The sequence below is a fragment of the Balaenoptera borealis genome (assembly GCF_965194805.1).
Source record: "Balaenoptera borealis genome assembly, chromosome: 20".
NCBI lineage: Eukaryota > Metazoa > Chordata > Mammalia > Artiodactyla > Balaenopteridae > Balaenoptera > Balaenoptera borealis.
In genome coordinates, this window is record NC_138879.1 from 13188064 (window position 1) to 13208678 (window position 20615).

Below are 20615 nucleotides of genomic sequence, written 5' to 3' on the forward strand. Positions count from 1 at the left end.
TGTTGGGCAGAGAAAACGATAAACAACGACCATGTAACAAAAAGAATAATGGCTAATGTGTAGATTTTTAAAAGCACGTAGAATTTTTTTTTAATGGACAATAGTAGCATACAGTATAAAAATAAACATGCATTTTTAGAAGGTCCTGGAGTCCTGTGGCCAGAACACTGATCCTCTTGCCTCTGACCAACACCTCGTGTGCTTTGGGAAGGGTCTTCCGAGACTCTACATGCAGAGACCCCGATGCTTTTAAATCACCAAGACGGGGAATTCTGACTCAGACGTGACTCCACAATGAGGCCACTCCTGATTGTTCAAGGGCCCCGACCCTCCTCGGACCCAGGAGTTACTGCCTTGTTCACATGAACTGTTAGGGCAGGGCTCCCATCAGTGGGAATCATCACTCAACTCCAGCATTGATGGCACTAATGATTCAACACATCGATGATTTGTTCTTGGATCAAGGAGACAGGCCCCCGGGGGTAGCAGCTGTGTGTCACCTTTAGGGAAAAGCCATTGGCCTCCTGGGACCGAGAGACCAAACGCACAAAGGGACGATTCCAGACCATGTCTCAACATAGAACTCTGTAGCCACTGGTCCCCAATGGCCAGGGCGTGGTCACAATTGCCAGCTTCCCCAGTTCTAGCCATACATCCAACTTAGGACCAGTCGGAGAAGGAGACTCGCTCCCCTGACAGCTCACGCCCACGGGCCCCCGCCAGGCACAGCGGGGCCTCCCCCTCCACCCGCCGCAGGTCTCTGCTGCGCTCGGTGAGGGGTCAGCTCCCCGCCCGACAAGCCGTGAGCACGCAGCCCCCGTCCGCGGGCTGGGCCTTGTCTAGGTCCGTGTCTCTCACACGTGCGGCCCCCACACGGGTGGAGCCAGCCACCGGCCCAGACACGGACCAGACTTCCCACAGTGGCCGGAGCTGGGAACGAGGCAGGCGCTGGGGAGCCGAGCAGTGACCAGAACGTCTGCCACAGACGCCAGGGAGGCTCTCGGGGGAGGGTGCACTGTGCGGCCACGCGCTTCCCGAGGGCAGAGGAGCTGCTCACGGCTTGTGCTCACGACTGTGTGCTTTACCACACGTAAACCACACCTGATAAGAACACTAAGACGCGCCCTCCTGGTGAAGGGGATTTGAGGGGCATCTGGGTGCCACCCTCCACCGGGCACGTCCCCCACTGGGGGCCACGGGGCCATCCTTCCCTACTTGCTCTCGACCCTGGGCTGCGGCTGCTGGGGGCCTCGTACGTACCTGGGAGCAGCTGCCATGGGTCCGTCAGCTGAAGTGAAGGAAATCCCGGCCCTCCTGCAGGTGCAGCGACCTCAGATTGTCTTCAAATGCGCCCCCTGTGAGGTCCTGGGGGAGGAGCGACAGGTCTAGCTCTATCCAGGCCTCCCCTGGCCTGCACTGGGGACCCCAGGAGCCTCCGTTGGGGGCCTGGGGTTTGGGGTTGCCTGTGGCCGCCAGTCAGGTGGTCCACTATGAACTTCTGCTCCACTGCTAGAAGGAGAAAAGTGCCAGAAGGGAACCTGTTGGCAGTTGGCCACAATGTCCCATAGGTCACCAGGGAGGCTGGGGGCAGGGGGTCCTCTGAGGTGCCTCCACCCAGCCTGGCCTCGGCCCCTCCCCACAGGAGGCAGCTGGCCCCCGACAGGGACTCGGGGGAGGAGGTGAGGCTCTCATGGGCAGTCCCTTCCGCTCATCTCTTGGTCCAGGGCAGAGCCAGCTTGCCCTGTCCTGACTGATCCTGGGGTCTCCGTAGTGGCCCCCCCGCCCCACCCCCATGGTCTCTCCAAGGCCACAGGTGGGAGGCGGCCCTGGGGACAGAAACTGCGACCCAACAGCCAGCTGCTGGCGGAGCCCCTCCTGCCTCCTGCTCCAATACCCACCCCCACGGCCGAGACAGGAGGCAGGCCCCGCCCACGTCTTCCCTGTACCCTTGTCGGTGCGAGACTTGGGGGCGGGTCCTCAAACTCTTCAGATGGGCCCGTGCACTGGTGCTTTGGCCGCCCTCCCGTGCGGGGCCACAGCGGGGTTTTGGGAAACATCTGCAGGCTCCTGTCCCTCGTCCCAGCGCCACCTGCCAGGTCCCCTCCTGCCTCCATAACCAGCAAAGCGGGGGCCTCTCTGCCAGGACGTGGGAGGGGCTGCCTGACCACCATACTCCTTCCTGTTGGGTGTTATCCGTCTGTCCTTGGACCCAACACGGGGAATCACCCTTGTCCTGGGCTGTTTCTGCTCCTCTTACTGCTGTTACCTGGGCTTTGCCTGAAGTATTTAAATGAAAACCATTCTACCTGGAAAACACCTGAAATTTCCACATTCTGTCCTCTACCTGCTGTCCGTTCTCAGCCCCCCTTTTCTCCTCCCATTATCTCTCTGCTTCTAAGTTTTCAAAGGAAATACACGTGGGTTCAGGGCCAGGCCAGCCACAGACCTGGGCTTGTAGAAGGGCCACTGGGAAGGTACTCACGTGTCCATGAGTGGACACACCCCCTTAAGAGAATTAAAAAGGTCAGACATGAAACCAACAAGGACTAGAACCCAGAGGGCACAGAGGACTCCTCAGGTCAGGAGAAGACACACGGTCCCATGGACGAGAAGCTGATGAGAAACACCAGGAGACAGGAAGTCCACACGCCCGACAGAGGCCGGAAAGGTCTTGGCCTCAGCAGGGATCAGACGGAAATGAACCCCGCCGTCCAGTCACGAGGCCTAGAGGTACCCCTCCCTCCCTGCCTCTGGGCGTGTCCCCTGGCCTGGCCTCCTGGGCGCTGTCCAGCGAAGCAGAAGACATGGCCACCCCACGACCCGTGAAGAGCGTCAGGACCCTCCATGAGAAGCTCTGGTGTGATGCCCAGAGCTGGGTCCCGAAGCGCCAACGGGAAGAGGAGAGCAGGCCTCAAGCATGACGTGGAGGAGACCAGACCCCCAGAAACACAGCCGACTCTGTCACATGGACCACAGACATGCACTCTGCGCCAAACGGATTAGCGGAGAAAGTACAGAATCGGGCGGCGCTGGGGGAGGGCATGTCGCCCGTTAAATTGTGCGGCAGGTTCTGGAACAGAGGCCGCAGAGTTTTCTTACAGGGCAGATGGTTAGCATTTACGGCTTTGTGGCCATACGTCCTCTGTGTTCTGGTAAAACTTTATTTACAGAAGCAGCTGGTGGGCCACACTTAGGCCATTTTCCGAAGGTGTTAAGAATTCACAATAAAGTTTATTCAAAGAAGAAAAACGTGAGAAAAGTTCTAAAAAGAATAATGAAGGAAGACTAGCCTTACTCAGTGGTGAACATCATAAAGCTATAGTCAGTAATGGTGCATGACAGCTGAGTAGAAAAAGGCCAGGACTCCAGAAACAGCTCCAAATCCACATGCATACCCAACACACAAAGATGCCATTTCCTGACTGGAAAAGATGTGGGTTTCTCACCTAATGATGTTGGGACCACTGAGGATCCAAATGGAAAGAAAAAAGTCTGGATCCCTACTATAATCTTTATAACAAAATAAATTCCAGTTGTACCAAAAATATAAGGAAAAAACACGAGTCTGAGGACCAGACTTGGATCATGTTTTTTTAAATATCACAGTGAGAAATCATGGTCTTAGAAGGAATAAAACCCCCAAAAGCCATAAAAGGAAAAATTAATTTGATTATATCCAAATAACAAACTTCTAAATGGCAAAAGATATAAATTCAGTTAAATGACACAGAAAAATTTGCAACACATCACAGACAGTAGTTTGTGTCTGTTACTGTATAAAGAAAAATACTGAGAGACCAACAGAGAAATGGGCCAATGAAAATGATAAGGTACCAAAAGGGAAATAAAGATGAATACAAATATGTGAAAAGATGCCCTCCTTACTCACAATATGACAATGCCAACTGGAACCATAAACTTACTGTTTTTCACCTGTGGTTTGCAAAGGTGGAAGGTTTGGTCACACCGCTGGAGAAGGGTCATGGTGGGGGCAGGGTGTGTGAACTGGCTCAGCCTCCAGGGACAGAATGGCTGGTCTCACGACCGATAGCGGGCACACTTGACCAGCACCTTTCAGACATTTATCCCATATGTGTAGCCACTTGAGCAAAATTATGCACATATAAAGATATCCACGGCAGCATTATTCTTAATGGTGAACACTAAAACTGGCCTAAAGGTACATCGATAAGTAACTGGTTAATAAATGTATGACACATCCATGTAATCGAGTGGGATGCAGATATTTTTAAAGTGAGGTACATGAATCCCTCAGAAGCTCCTGCAGCCAGCGATGAAGGTGTTCCTGCCAGCAGAACAGACCCTGGACCTGAGCCTTGGGAAACACGTTAAATAAACCACAAGCCGGTTTCGTCAACAAACATTGTAAGAAAGTGAGGGAGACAAAGGTCACACTGGGTCTGCATTCCAACAGGCAAGTGTGAAAAGATAGAACACATCTACAAGGCAGTTAGATTTCAACACTGATGGGATATCTGGAAATTTGGGGTGACATAGTGGTATTATGGTAGTTTTTTTTAGCTTTTAATCTTTTCAGGAAACAAGAAATGAGGCTAGAATTTGCCTCGCTCCCAGGTTGGGGGAGTTGGGGCTTGGGGCTGGCTGCTTTGGCTGAAACGTGCTGGAAAGTTTCCTTCATAAAAAGATAACAACACAGTTGGGTGGCACGAGCAGATTTATATGGAATTAACTCCAAGATATACTATTATGTGAAAAAAGCGAAATAAAGAAGTATGTATAACATCCTGCTGTTTGTTAAAAAAAAAAATCACATACACCTTTGTGTTTCTACCTCTAGACCCTCCAAGGAAACAAAGTGGGTGACAGGGATGGGTTCCTTCCCACCCAAAGTCTGCTCTCTGGGAAGGGTTTGCATGGGTGGGGGTGTTCCCTTCGTGGCAACTTCAGGTCCCTGAGAAGTAGACCCTTAAGAGAGCCTATCTCTGAAAAGCTAGGTATCACTTGTGTAGAATTAAAACTTTCATTTTACAACTGCTCCTTGCAGCCCCGTAATCATTCATCCAATTCTCCTGGCAACTTGGAACATTGTTTGTCTTGGCCTCTCAGGAAACTGCTTTCAAACCAAGAAACCCAAAGCCAGGTGGGTCTGTCCCTGTGGCAGGCAGGCCCCAGATGGCCATGAGCCTGCCTCATAGCACCCACATCCCGTGGAACCCCCTTCCCTGGTATGTCACTTCTCTGATTAGGTCACACGTTAGTGTGACGTGTGTCTTGCTACTGACCCTGCCCCTTGCTGGCTTTCACAGAATAAGCTGCCATGGTTGGGGGGCCTGCATAGCAAACAGCTGGCAAACCACTGAGGCCCTCGGCCAACATCCTGGAGATCTGACTTCTGCCAACGCCCATGAGAGCTTGGAAGCAGATCTGCCCCAGGCGGGCCTCCTGATGAGACATCATCAGTGGCAGACTCCACCACGCTCACCTGAAGCTGAAACCCACCTGTGGTGCCTGGACTTCTGACCCACAGAAATGTGAGGTAGTAAACGTGCTGTTTGAGGCTAAGTTTGTAGTCTGTTAGGTAGTGATAGTTAAATAATGCAGGTTCAAGCTGGCAAACAGTCAAACAGAAGAAAACCTCAAGGTGACACACTGGGACTGGAGCCACCCGGCTGCCTGGCCCTGGGACACTCAGCGTACAGCCACCTGCAAAAGCACAAAGCTGGCCCCTACCTGACCCCACACACAAACATCAACTCAAAATGGGTCCAAGACCTACATGAAGGAGCTGAAACCATAAAACTCTTAAGAAAAAAGCACAGGGGTAAATCTTCATGACCCTAGATTGGGTGGTGGTTTCTTAGCCATGACACCCAATACAGGAGAAATCAAATTAAAAATAGATAAAATGGACTTTGTCGAAGTTAAGCACTTTCTGTGCATCAAAGGACACCATCAAGAGAATGAAAAGACAGCCCACAGGATGGGAGAAAACATTTGCCAATGCATCCAATTGGGGACTTGAGTCTAGAAATATAGAGAACTCTCAGGACTCAACAAAAAGACAAACAACCCGATTAGAAAATGGGTGAAGGACTTGAACAGACACTTCTCCAAAGGAGGCAGACAAATGGCTAACAAGCCCATGAAAAGATGCTCCACGTCCTCAGTTGTCAGGGAGACGCAAATGGAAACCGCCGTGAGAGCCACTCATCCACCAGGATGGCCGTGACGAACAAACACACGTCACGAGGTGGGCGAGGATACGAGAAACTGGAACCTTTGGGCGGCAGGGGGGGGGGCCATAAGTCGCCCTAAGACCAGTGGTTCCACCCCAGCTCCGCGTCCGAGAGAACTGAAAACACTTCCACGTGGAAATCTGACCTGAATTTTCACACGGCCTCATTCTTCAAACTGACAAAGCCTGTTGTGCCCATGAGATTGTGTTCTGGTCCAAGTGTTCAGCTCACCCGTGGCCGTGCAAAGTCTCCACCAACTGAGCAGAGGAAACCACACCTTTACTGCCTCAGCTTCTGTGAGGCTGGAGCTCAGGGCTGGGCCTGGCCACGCAGGGACCAGCTGGGACCCTGAGGCCACTCCTGGCGCCAGGCTCCTGGGGTCAGCCTGTTCTCACGCCCGCTTTCCCGACAGTTGGGTGACTTCTCCAAAGTGGCACCTCGAGGGGCAGAATCGGGACATCCAGCCTGTGCTCCGGTCCTGCATGGGACCCCACCTGACCAACACGCTACAACGCCCGCTGTCCCCTGTGTCTGAGCTCGGGCCCCATGGGAGCACAGCCTCAGGGAAGTGACGTTCCCCATCAGGATGCGCCGGCCTGGTGGGGCCCCTGTGGAGGCGCCTGGACCACACGGTAAACCGCAATTGGAAGCTGTGAGTAACGTCAGTCAGTGCAGAAGGGGGTCTGGGATCTTAAAACGAGCCACCAGCGAAGGGCTCTCCCCTTCTCTGGCGCCCTCCACATACACGTGGAGCAGGCCACCTACGCTATGAAAGTGTGTAGGGGCCGCAGGCTCCTTGAGCCCAAGGCTTGGTGAGAGTCTGCACTTGATGTGGGGTGAGAGGCACGTCCTGCTTGGTTCCCCACTGCTATTGGTGAACGCTGGCAAATGAACATGCACCTGCTTCCCTTCTGCTAAAGCCACCACCTCCAGGAAGGCCTCTGGCCGGGCACCCTGGTTACCAAGGTTTCAACCTCAGAGGCTGGAAACTGCTGGAAGCAGTGGCCTGTGTCCCCAACTGTGCGTCATCCCACGTCCCCAGTGACACAGCACAGGTACCTGCTCACCCATCCACTACTGTTGCCTCTTGAGGACCCTTTGGGGCAGCCCCGCCCCACATGAGCTGACCTGGGCCCTGTAGTCCTGGTGGATTAAGGACACTTTATATTTGCATTTGTGACAATCTATCTTTCTGACCACGGGGAGGAGTTTCCAAAACAGGAGGACACTAAAAGTGTTCATCACAAGAGAAAAGTTGATAAATGTACTGTGTTAAAAATAAGTTTTTCACGGGACTTCCCTGGTGGTCCAGCGGATAAGACTCCACTCTCCCAATGCAGGGGGCCTGGTCGGGGAACTAGATCCCACAGGCATGCCGCAACTAAGAGTTCGCATGCCACACCTAAAAGATCCCACATGCCGCACCTAAAAGATCCCACATGCCGCACCTAAAAGATCCCACATGCCGCACCTAAAAGATCCCACATGCCGCAACCAAGATTCGGCGCTGCAGGCATGCATGCATAAATAAATAAAATTAAGTTTTTCTGGGAAGAACCTGTGAAAAGACAAGTCACAACTGGGAGAAAACATCTGCTAAACACTAGTCGACCAAGGGCCAGCACCACTCAATGCAGAGCTCCCAGAAACCAAGGAGAAGAGATGGACAGGCCAGCAGGGCGGGGGTGAGGGCTCCAAAATCAGGAGGACGTCCCCATCACCAGAGCCCACCAGCAGGCTTCGTGGTGGGAACTTGCACGCCAGGAAATGGGACCCACTCAGGGAAGGAGGGAGTTCAAGCACACAGGCCTTGCTGCAGGACCCCAGCGTCGGGCCTAGAGCCGAGAAACGAGCACCTGTCGTGCGCGGCTGCGAAGAGGCAGAAAAGGCAAGGGGGTGACGGAGAAAACCGTTGGGACGGCAGTCACTTGGCGGGGGTCGGGGGATGCAGGGCCGGCGCAGGTGCTTCTGGGCGGCCTTGTCCCCTGCAGCTCTCATGGGAAATGCAACCTGCCTCATGGGGCACCATCGCCGCCACCTCCCCCGACACCCCAGGCCTGGCTGGAGGTGGCCCTGTTGTCTCCTGTCCCCGCCCCCATGCGGATCACTCTCCTGGCCCCCCAGAGCGGCGGTCATCACTTCCCGTCCTAGCCCGCAGCCTCCTGGTGGACACGACATACCACCTCCTGACCCTGGGACTGTCCCAGCCACACATGCCCCAGCCTGACACTCACCAGCTTCACGCAGATGACAAAGGGTGGCTGTGCGGCTCGGAAGTGCAGGACCGGGACCCGGGGCTTGGGCCTTTCCTGAGAGGAGAGAAGGGCCACAGGCTGCTCCACCTTGCTCCCCAGTCCCCCACCTCTGCCCCGCTCACAGCTCGATGCCCTCAGACAGGCGCCCAGGCCACGGCCAGACCCAGGGCCGGACCTGGTCTCCAGCACCTCCACCCACCACCTATGGCTGCCGCAGGACTTACCTGAGGTGGGCAGTGGACAGACCCAAGCCTGCAAGGAGCACCTTCCAGCAGGGACAGGGGCAGGTGGGGGCAGGCACAGGTGCCCTTTGGGGTCCTGGAGACCCCAGGAGCCTGAGGGCTGCATCTGCCAGGCCTGGCAGCTGTCTGGGCCCAGCTGGCCTTTCCCAAGGAGGAAGGTTCTGGGCAGCGTCTACTCAAAAGGCCCAGGACGGCGCCCCAGAGTGCGGTGTGGGTGGCCCCTGTGCATGACCGTGGGGCTCGGTGGGGAGGGGGCGCACCTGAGAGTCCTCGTAGCAGTAGAAGCCCTTCTTGATCTTGTTCTCGTCCACGTCACAGAAAGCGACCACCTGGGGAGGACCCAGGACGCCAGCCTCAGGGGCAGTGGGGGCAGTGCTGCTGGATGGGGGAGGGGTGGGACAAGGGGTGGGCCCCACCTTGCACCGTGACCCTGCCGTCAGGCTGCGGTAGAGTCGGCGGCCCTGCCGGCCCGCGTTCCAGATGGTGAAGGTTGCCCAGTGGGGCAGGGCCCACTCTTCCAGGAAGCGGACGCGGTGGGTCCAGATGGTGGTCCTGTGGGGGATGGGGGGTGGGAGGTCGTGACCCTGGAGGGCAGGGCCTTCAAGCGCCCAAGGCCTTCCTCCCGCCACCCCTGAGCCTGCCCACAAGTCCCCCTGGTCTGGGGCCCCTGGGGCAGTGCTGCAGCTGTTGGCTGAGTGACTGAACCAAGGAGTCCAGGACCAGAAGGTCGCACCCCTCGCCCGCCCTCACGGCACTCAAGAAGCGTGCGGGACACCAGGCACAGAGCTTGGGGAGCCCAAGAGAAACCCAGCCACGCTGATGTCCGGCACCTGCAACCATGGTAAACATGACCAGAGAGGCCTGGACGTGACTGCCCACCTCGAGCGGCCACATGGAAGGGGCCACAGTGTCCTGTGGAAGCTGTGCAGATGGCGGGGTCACCTTCCCCAGGTGGGACCCCCTCCCTTGGCCCCTTGCCACATGCAGACCTGAGGTCCAGGCCGGCCCTTGGGGTCTGCAGCTGCCCGAGCCCCAGTGCCCGGGGAGAACAGCATGTCAGCTGTCTCCAGGTTAAAGTGGTTGGACACAGGGACAGGACCCAAGGTGCAGGTGTGAAACCATCACTTAGAATCGGGGAGGTTAAGGGGGAGCTTCTGCAGGTACACAGTGGACCAAACTTGACCCGAGTCTTCCTTCCCAGAGAAACCTCTGATGTAAGGAAGGGTGGCACACCCTTGTATAAAATCATAGTTTACACCTGGAAGTGCCCTCCGTGGACCCTCTCACGGAGCCCCAAGACCTACTGTTCTAGGCCAGGCGCAGACCTGCTGCAGCTCCCCCGCATTCTACAGTGTGGGTTCAGCTCCTCCCTGGTGCCTGGCCCGGGGCTCTGTGTGGCAAGTGTTGAACCCGTGGTTCAGCAGCCACAGCCCCGCCGCCTTCTCCGTGGCGACCTGCTTTGAGGGTCCCACAAGGTACCTCAGGGGAGCAGCTCCTCCAGGTGAGAGCGTGGGGTCCACGGACACAACACAGTGATGCCCACTCTAATGCAACTGGGCACCGGTGTCCGCCTGCCCAGGGGTGGGCTCTGACTGCTGGGCTCCTCCGTGGTTGGTCCACCCACGTCCCACTCTAATGCAACTGGGCACCGGTGTCCGCCTGCCCAGGGGTGGGCTCTGACTGCTGGGCTCCTCCGTGGTTGGTCCACCCACGTCCCACTTGAAATGTCTCAGTTAGGGTTGTGCTGAGCAGCCATAATTTCAGTGGTCGGGGGGTACTGGGGCTTGTGAAGGTGAATAAGGTGAGTAACTCCCCAGTCTGGGCCGTTTAGCACAAGCTAGACACACTCCAGCCCAAATAAGACACCAATAGGTACAGCACTCAACATGCAGCTTTGGCAGCATCCAAGGAACGAAGGACGATTCTGAGAACAAAACAACTGAACTTTCTGCAAATGAGCTCTGACAAACCCATGAGACCCTGACAGCAAGGAAGAGATGGGGTGGGCCCCGGGTCCCCACCAGCAGCAGGACCTGCGCCACGCTCCAGGCCGTGCCTGGGACCCCAGGGGGCGTGCCTACCACCACAGGGGCAGCAGGAGATAAGGGACCACAGACATCTGGGCAGGTCTCGCCCTCTGCTCCACGGTTTCCTCTCTGGCTCCTACTTTTTAAATTACTTTTGTTGGCAAAAGGTCTGGCTGCTTCTGTGACTTAATTGCTTCTCTTCTTATCCAGTCAACTCTCTTCAATTTGATAAATAATTCAATGAAAACTGCCAAAAAAATGCCCAAAGGTTTTAGGGACACAAGGAAATGAAATGGCCCAACCAGGACTCCACTTAATGCTCAGGGACCAGGACAGTGTGGGGCCCGCACCAGCGTGACCACCAGACGCAGGGGTGACGGGCCGGGTCTGAGCAGCGCAGGGTGCCTCACCTGGAAACGGCGCCTGTGGGAGGGACAGCTGACCCCCACCTCCCACCGCCCGCGGAGTGGATTCGGAGGGACTGTGGGTCCTGAGGGTACAGCCCCTGCCTTGCGCCCTCCCTGTGCCTCCGGAGTCTGGTCTCTGGTCTGAGGACACACCACACAACTCAGAAACTGCCACCAATACCTCCGCATTGTGGACAGTGAGACCCTTCCTGCTGCCGCTGTCCTGCAGGCCCCCTTCTCCACCGTGCTGCTCAGTTCTTATTTATTCGGGAGAACAGCCCAGGTGTGTCCTTCCTGCCACTCTTAGCCCTGCGAGGAGGCTCCACCGTGTGTGGGCTGGGTGTGTGGGAGCTGCTCACAGGTTTCCTCAGACCCACAGGTCGGCATTTCCAGAACCTTCTGGAAAGCAGGGCAGTGTCAGGGATGCGCACCGCACCAGGAGGCAGCGGGCTGGAGGTGGGGGCGGGGAGCAGCGGCGTGTGTGGACCCTCAGCAGCAGGACGGCAGGAAGGTCCACGCGGTGACGAAGACGGAGGAGCGACGTCACCACACAGAGCTCAGCCCTGAGGGTGAGCAGCATGGTGACTTTGGAAGAATGAGGCAGAGCGTTGCCACCGACATCACACTTTTAAAGAGGGAAAGCACACTGTTTAGAGGACATCACATGTGGTAAAAGTATAGAGAAATGGATCTCATGGCAAATAAACATCCCACTCAAGACACCACGAAATGGAACCTGGGAGATGCAGGAGGTTTGGGGAAATGGGTAACTTTTTGTTTTAAAGATGATTCCTTATGCCTTTTGGCTGTCAGAAGTGTTTCATAGTGAAGATTGTTAAATGATATAAATGCTGATCATTCTCAATTTAAAATGCAAAGGCCACGATTCAGGGAGCCTCTCAAACAGAGGGCTTTTTGAGGGAGAGTTTGAAGGAATTCAATTATTGACAAGCCTGAGGGTGTAATTAGCGCTAGTTGCTCTGTGAGGTTTTGCTGCTCAAAGACTTTAATCCAACACAGAAACTAACATGAGATCACCTCGTTTATGTTGTGGGTGGCAAAGCCTCACGCTGCAAAAAGAGGGAAAAAAAGTCTCAACGTAAAAGAATTATCGCATGAAAACAGAATGAGGGTGTGTGTGGCGCAAGCCGTCTGGCTGGCTGCCTGGCCCCCCAGATACATGAGCACCCGCCACACCACGGGTGGGGAGCAGGAGGTCAGCACCAGGGTCATCGCAGACATGCCTTCCCGTTACCTTGCTTCACAGGAGCTCAAGGTGACGACACATGTACGTGAACCTTCAGGAACAATGGAAGAGATCCTAGATGTCCAGGCACTTCTCAGCTCTGCAGAGGATCCCAGGTGTCCCAGCGCTTCTCAGCTCTGCAGAGGATCCCAGGTGTCCAGGCATTTCTCAGCTCTGCACAGGATCCCAGGTGTCCAGGCATTTCTCAGCTCTGCAGAGGATCCCAGGTGTCCAGGCATTTCTCAGCTCTGCACAGGATCCCAGGTGTCCAGGCATTTCTCAGCTCTGCAGAGGATCCCAGGTGTCCAGGCATTTCTCAGCTTTGCAGAGGATCCCAGGTGTCCCGGCACTTCTCGGCTCTGCAGAGGATCCCAGATGTCCTGGCACTTCTTGGCTCTGCAGAGGATCCCAGGTGTCCAGGCATTTCTCAGCTCTGCAGAGGATCCCAGGTGTCCCGGCACTTCTCGGCTCTGCAGAGGATCCCAGATGTCCTGGCACTTCTTGGCTCTGCAGAGGATCCCAGGTGTCCTGGCACTTCTCAGCTCTGCAGAAGTTACCAGATGTCCTGGCACTTCTCAGCTCTGCACAGGATCCCAGGTGTCCCGGCGCTTCTCAGCTCTGCAGAAGCTACCAGATGTCTTGGCACTTCTCAGCTCTGCAGAGGATCCCAGGTGTCCCGGCGCTTCTCAGCTCTGCAGAAGTTACCAGATGTCCTGGCATTTCTCAGCTCTGCAGAGGATCCCAGGTGTCCAGGCATTTCTCAGCTCTGCACAGGATCCCAGGTGTCCAGGCATTTCTCAGCTCTGCAGAGGATCCCAGGTGTCCAGGCATTTCTCAGCTCTGCAGAGGATCCCAGGTGTCCAGGAGCTTCTCAGCTCTGCAGAGGATCCCAGGTGTCCAGGCATTTCTCAGCTCTGCACAGGATCCCAGGTGTCCCAGCACTTCTCAGCTCTGCAGAAGTTACCAGGTGTCCAGGCACTTCTCAGCTCTGCACAGGATCCCAGGTGTCCCGGCACTTCTCAGCTCTGCAGAGGATCCCAGATGTCCCGGCATTTCTGAGCTCTACAGAAGATTCGTACCCAGAAAACCATCTTTGTACTTTATTCACCCAGAGTTTCCAACTCCGTTTATGGATTGTGGGAAAGTGGTTACTTCCTTGAAGAAACACTTGCCAGATATTTTAAAAATTTTAATGAAATTCACATACAGTAAGAGCAAGGATCTTAAGTGTGCATACAAGTCAGACGGTTATGACAAACATGCACATCCGTGTAACCCACACACCTATCAAGAGGTGGGACACTTCCACCACCCCAGAAAGCTCCCTTGTACCTCCTTTCCCCTGAGAATACCACAGTCTCGTTTCTATCACTGTGGACTAGTTCTGCCTGTTGGAGAACTCTGTACAAGTGGAAGCCACAGTATGCATGCTTTTGTATCTGATTTCTTTTACTAACCATATTTTTTTTTGACATTAATCCCCGTTCTTGCAGGTATCAGTCATTTGTTTTCTTCTAGTGCTGAGGAGGGCTCCGTTACAGCAGTGTTTATCCATCACCTGCTGATGGGCATCTGGGTTGTTCCCATTCTTGGCTACTAATAGAGAAATGTTGAGCAATGTATTCATTTCTCTTGGAGAAACACCTAGACATGGAATTGCTGGGGCATAGGGCAGGTAGCAATTAAATTAATAAAATAAGGCCCAACAGTTTTCCAAAGAGAATGTACTGTGTTTACACTCCTGAGAACAATGTATACGTGTCCTCAGCATGATTTGGAATTGCAGACATTAATTTTAACCCTTCTAGTGGGTGTGCAGAGTTTAATTTGCATTCTCTGATAATGATGAAACCGTTTTCATGAACTAATTGACCTTATATATTATTTCTTTGTGAAGTGTCGTGTCTGTTCAACTATTTTGCCTACTTTTATTAGATTTTCTTTTTATTTGGGGGTAATAGGGGTTCTTAATATCTCCCCCATACTAGCCCTCTGTGAGATATATAGATTATCAATATTTTCTCCCAGTCTGTGGTTTGTCTACTCATTTTCCTAATGGTGTCTTTTTATGAGCAAAAGTTTTTAATTTTGATGAAGTCCAATCTATCAATTTTAAAGCACTAAAGAGGGACCTCCCTGGTGGTCCAGTGGTTAAGAATCTGCCTTCCAATGCAGGGGATGCAGGTTCGATCCCTGGTCGGGGAACTAAGATTCCACATGCCGGGGCAACTAAGCCCCCGGGCCTCAACTACTGAGTTTGCGCACCTCAACTAGCGAGAAGCCCGCATGCCGCAACGAAGAGCCTATGTGCTGCAACTAAGACCCTACACAGCCAAAAAAAAAAAAGGGGGGCTAAAGATTCTGGTGTCCTCTCTAATAAATTTTTTCCTATCCCCAGGTTGTGAAGATATTCCCTGATGTTTTCTTCTAGAAGCTTTATATTTTAGCTGCTTCTATGTTTATATCTAAGCCATCTAGAATGAATTTTTCTATAGGACATGAGATTTTTTTTCCATATGGATATCCATTTGCTCCATTTGTTAAAAATATTTTTCTTTTTCCATTGAATGCCTTTGGAGACTGTTGAAAATCAATTGTGAGTCTATTTCTGGACTCTCTGCTGTTTCATTGATGTGTATGTCTGTCTTCATTCTATTAATACATTTTCTTGATTGCTGTAGCTTCAGAGTGAGTCTTAAAATCAGGCACAATAAATCCTCAAATTTTGTTCTTTTCAAGATTGTTTAGGACACTCTGGGCCCTTTGATTTTCATGCGAATTTTAAGATCAGATTATCAATTTCTACAAAGAAGCCACCTGGGACTTTTACTGGGATTGCATTGAATTTACAGATCAATTTGGAGAGAACTGACGTTAACAATACTGAGTCTTCCAATCCATGAATGTGGTATATCTCTCCATCTATTTTATAGGTTTTCTTTAATTTCCCTCAGCCTTTTTTGGAGTAGGTTTTAGCGGACATAGACATACCTTACTAAACTTACTCAAAAGTATTTTATTATTGATGCCGTTGTACATTTTTTCAACTGCATTTTTTCAGTTGTTCATTGCAATTCTATAAACTTGTATTCTGGAAAATTAGCTAAGTTATTGGTTTTGATTTCCTATGAAACACAATCATGCCATCTACAAATGATGCTAGTTTTACTTCCACTTTCTAATACTTATATATTTTCTTTTTCCTGTCTCATTGCACTGACCTCCATTACAATGTGGAATAGAAGTAGTGAGAGGAGCGATCAGATCGCTTCCTCCTGATCTTAGAAGGGAAACCTTTCAGTCTTTAATGATTAAGTATGAGGTTAGTTATAGGTTTGAGTAGATGCTATCAGACTGAGAAAGTTTCCTTCTATTTCTAGTTTGCTGAGTTTTTAAAAAAATCATGAATGGGTATTCAATTTTGCCCAGTGCTTTTTCTGCATCTATTGCGCTTGATTGTGTGATTCTTATCCTTTATTCTGTTACTGTATTAAATCATACTAATTGATTTCTGAATGTTAAACCAGACTTGTATTCATGATGTATTATCCTTTCATATATATTTCTGAATTTGACTTGGTAATATTTTGTGAATGATTTTTGCATCTATTTTCATAAGGGATATTTGTCTGTAATTTTATTTTCTTGCAATATTCTTGTAGCATTTTTTACTTCAGAGTCATGCTGGTCTCACAGAGTGAGTGTGAAGCTCCTCCCTCCCAACACCCAATAGATCTTTCTCCTCTTCTATTTCCTGAAAGAATTTATGTTAGACTGGTATTATTTCTTCCTTACATTTTTGATAGAATATATCAGTAAAGCCATCTGGCTTGGCTTTTCTTTATGAAAAGTTTTTAAATTACTAATCTAATTTTTAATTATTATTTATACCTTTCTTTTTTTTTTTTGGCCGTGTGCAGGGCATGCAGGATATATTAGTTCCCCAGCCAGGGATTGAACCTAAACCCCCTGCAGTGGAAGCACGGAGTCCCAACCACTATACTGCCAGGGAATTCTCTATTATTTATACTTTAAATATCTATTGGATCTGTAATGATGTCCCCTCTTTAATTGCCAGTATATTGGTAACCTGTGTTTTCTTTTAAAAATAAATCTTGTTAGAGGTTTGTCAATTGATTTTATTTCAAGCCAGTTCTTGGTTTTGCTGATTTTTTTTCTACTGACTGTCCATTTTCAATTTTACCTTCTTCATACCTTTCCTTCTATTTACTTTGAGTTTACTTTGCTATTACTTTTGAAACCTTTAAAGGTGGAGACTTAGATAATTCTTTAGTTTCTTCTTTTATAATATAAGCTTTTAAAGCTATAAAAACTTACTATAAACTCTGCTTTAGCTAAATTCCACAAATTTTGACATACTGTTTTGTCATCAAGTTAAATTTTTTCCCTAATATCCTCTGTGATTTTTTCCCTTGGTTGCTTAATTTCCAAATATTTTGTATATTCAAGATGTCTTAGGACTTCCCTGGTGGTGCAGTGATTAAGAATCTGCCTGCCAATGCAGGGGACGCAGGTTTGAGCCCTGGTCTGGGAAGATCCCCCATGCCATGAAGCAACTAAGCCCATGTGCCACAACTACTGAGCCTGCGCTCTAGAGCCCGCAAGCCGCAACTACTAAAGCCTATGCACCTAGAGCCCGTGCTCCACAACAAGAGAAGCCACCGCAACGAGAAGCCTGTGCACCGCAACAAAGAGTAGCTCACGCTTGCCGCAAAACTAGAGAAAGCCGGCACACAGCCACAAAGACCCAATGCAGCCAAAAAAAAGAAAAAAAGATGCCTTAATGATTTCTAATTTATAAAACATAACCAGTATGATTTCAATCATTTGAAATTTATTCAGATTTGTTTATTGGTCCAAAGTAATGTCTATCTTGTACTTTAAAAGAATGCGTATTCTGCAGTTGACTATAGTGTTCCTTAAATGTCTCCTGTCATGTTGGTTAATAGTGTTGCTCAAATCTTCTGATCCTCACAGACTTCCCCACCCACAGCTTCTATCAATTACTGAGGTAGGAGTATTAAAATCTCCAACTCCAATCTCAGTTTTTGCCTCATGTATTTTGAAACTCTGTGATTAGGGATATACACATTTAGGATTGTTATGTCCCCCTAGAAAATGACCTTTACCCCATGTGTGCAAATCACACTTGCATTGAGTCAAATTCATGGCAACAAACTCCCAATGATGCTCCACTAAATCTACTGTATGAGAATTCAGACTTAACAAAAGAGAAATCAAGCTCTTTTGCTTAAAGCTGGAAAACAAAGAAGCTAAGTTTTAGTGTTGGATAGCACGTGCGCAAAAGTTCAAGGATCTCCCAAGTCAGTATGGACGCTGGGGGCTTCCCTGGTGGCGCAGTGGTTGAGAATCCGCCTGCCAGTGCAGGGGACACGGGTTCGAGCCCTGGTCTGGGAAGATCCCACATGCCACGGAGCAACTAAGTCCGTGCACTACAACTACTGAGCCTGCGCTGTACAGCCTGCGAGCCACAACTACTGAGCCCGTGTGCCACAACTACTGAAGCCTGCATGCCTAGAGCCCGTGCTCTGCAACAAGAGAAGCCACCGCAATGAGAAGCCCGCACCCCGCAATGAAGAGTAGCCCCCGCTCACCGCAACTAGAGAAAGCCCGCGCACAGCAACGAAGATGCAAGGCAGCCAAAAATAAATAAATAAATAAATAAACTATATGGATGCTGCAATCTGGGACACCCCCCCACCACTGACGACACATGCCCAAATCAGCATCACACCCACTGTGACAGTGCACATCACACCCACTGTGACAGTGGACAGGAGACCTCCCAGGACAGAAACTGAGAAGCCACACCTTCCAACGAGTCTCACACCCTCCAGGGGAAGAACAGAGTCTCTTCTATTTCCAGAAACACAAATGCATGTCCCTGCATCACGCTCTTTACAATCAAAAGATCCCCTGATCGTAGACCTGTTTCAGAGCCCCATTCCTCCCTGTCCCCAAGAGAGCAGCATTACGGTAGCACCAAGGGGGATACGTACTTGTAGTTGTTTGAAATGTAACACCCACACACGTGCACAAACGTGCACACACAGGCACACATGCGCACACACACACAGTTCAAACTAAAGAAAGAAAAACACACCCTCCCTTGCCTTCACCCTGCCTGTACTTTCGGCACCATCCCTGCCCTGTCCCTGGTAGTGGGCCTCTAGCCTTGGGGCCTGGGGGACGTGTGGGCCATGAGAGGGAGGGGGCTAGTGCCCTTGTGATGCCCCACAGAGGGAGCGGCCCAACCTCGGTCCCAGCAGCCCTCCCCTGGTGGGCGGAGAAGGAAGAGGGTGCCCCCAGCCCGCCTGTAATCCCGTTAGCGGGGGGCTGGGCTCACTCTGAGAATCCCGTCAACTCAAAGCAAGTGAGAACAAAACCCCAAGAGGACAACTACACGTGAATCCTACCTCACTTCAAAAAAGTGAGAACAGACATTTGCCCTCGATCCCAGGGAAATGCTGGTCCGTGGACCTAGGACAACGTCCCTCCCGGGAGGCCGCATGCCCCGTGCCGGCCACGCTCCCAGGTTTCCTGCCTTGCGACCTGACTGGGTCACCTGTGTCTGCCCCACTGACCCCGCCCGGTCTGGACCCGGGACCTGCGTACTCGAGGACGGAGTGTGTGGCCGCGCCGGGGTGGTAGCGGTAGAGGAGGAGGCTCTGGTCCACGCGGACGAGCCCGCCGCCCTTCCTCAGGTGTTCGTGGAAGAACAGCAGGTCCTCGGGGACACCCTGCGGGACGAAAGAAACGTGTATCCGCTCACGACAGAGCCTCATTCAGGCGACGGGAGACGCGGATCCGCCCGGCGCCCCAGCCACTTGAGCCTGGCCTGACCCGTGAGGCCTCAGCGGGAGAACAACATATCCAGCTCCCCGACCTTGTGGCCGGCACTGGGCAAGCGTGACCACAAGAGGCGTCTTCAGGACAAGAAGGTGCCCGAGGGGTGGACCCAAGCCCCAGTGTCACCCCCACTCACAGCCTCAAACTTGACCCCTGGCCCGCACTGCTGGCCCGCTGACCCGCCCCCTCCCTGTTGATGGCATGCTGCTCCGAGGGTCTGCAGTGTCCCACTGGGTGTTCCCGTCCTGTGAGAACCCAGGCCTCCTGCCCCCTCCTGGAGAAGCGCAGACCAGGGCTGGCCGTTGGGGTCACAGCCACGCTGCTGGCCAGTCTGGGGGATCTCAGTCCTGGTGGGGACACCAAGTTGGCTCCCCTCACTTTCTTAAATTCAAGGTGAAAACCAAGTGAGCAGGGGGTCAGGACAGGAGATCACCCAGGGTGTGTCTGGTGAGCAGAGCCCGGCAACGGCTGGGGACACTGCCAGGACCCCTGCTCCGGGCAGAGGCTGGTTTCCTGACAGCCCAGAGGCTGCTGCTCTCCAGCCCCAGCCTGTCCTCCTCCGCCGGCTCTCCAGCCCGAGCTCGGTTTCACCGAGGCAATGCCAGCGCCACGGCCGGGCCCACTGCTTCCAGTAAAGCCACGGCTGCCCCCCAGCTCATCCACCCCGAGAGGAAGGCGGCACAGCTGGCCTCTGAGGTCTCGACGTCCTGATGGAGCCTGGTGGCCATCATCCTCGGGGGAGATGGGACCCCTGGCCCCTCTTGGCCAGCCTCTTGGCCCGAGCGTACCCCCTGACTGGGCCCTATGCACCTGGCCTCTGGGGTCTGTGATGAACTGACGCTCTTTGTCTGTGGCCGCCCCGGCGCGAGTTCCGCTGCCTCCTGGCTCGGGCCTGAGCGCCATCCCCGGAAGCAGCCCACTCAGCTCTCACTCCTGAGCTGCCACACTGGGCGCCAGCCTGCCCGCCTCTGTCCCTGAACAAAGCCACCACTGCCCAGGGAATCGCCGCCCGGGGTCCCTGACACACCGCAAGGCCGTCAGGGCATCGCGATGGAAGCCAGCCGAATAGGAAATCGGCGCATTCTCGTTAGTGACGCGGAAACATGCGAACCACTTCACTTGCAGCGTCGGGCGGTTGAGTCAATCAGTGACTCGATGGACCACTGTGTGTTGACTGTAGTGTTTTCACAAAGGCCACAAGGACATGAAAAGATTTATAACAAAATGTTAAGTTAAAAATCAAGTTTCAAAATTGTGTTTGCAGCTTGGCTAAAAGCTGTCCACAGTAAAAGGAAGACAAAAGGACCCCACACAAAAGTTCAGAGCAGA

The 20615-nt window shown here is 52.4% G+C and overlaps 1 protein-coding gene across 11 annotated transcripts in view; it reads right to left on the reverse strand.

Annotated features, from left to right (window-relative positions):
• Positions 1–20615, reverse strand: part of B3GNTL1 (UDP-GlcNAc:betaGal beta-1,3-N-acetylglucosaminyltransferase like 1) — a 107596-nt gene that overhangs the window by 3031 nt on the left and 83950 nt on the right. For 5 of the 11 annotated variants that reach the window (XM_082374259.1, XM_082374258.1, XM_082374257.1 and 2 more), the window contains 6 exons: positions 19053–19177; positions 9132–9267; positions 8976–9044; positions 8453–8527; positions 1261–1365; positions 61–524 (listed from right to left, as the gene is read on the reverse strand). In XM_082374259.1, coding sequence (XP_082230385.1) covers positions 1285–1365; positions 8453–8527; positions 8976–9044; positions 9132–9267; positions 19053–19177 — 486 coding nt within the window. In that variant the 3' untranslated portion in view covers positions 61–524; positions 1261–1284. The other 6 variants (XM_082374254.1, XM_082374253.1, XM_082374252.1 and 3 more) reach the window with 6 other exon arrangements.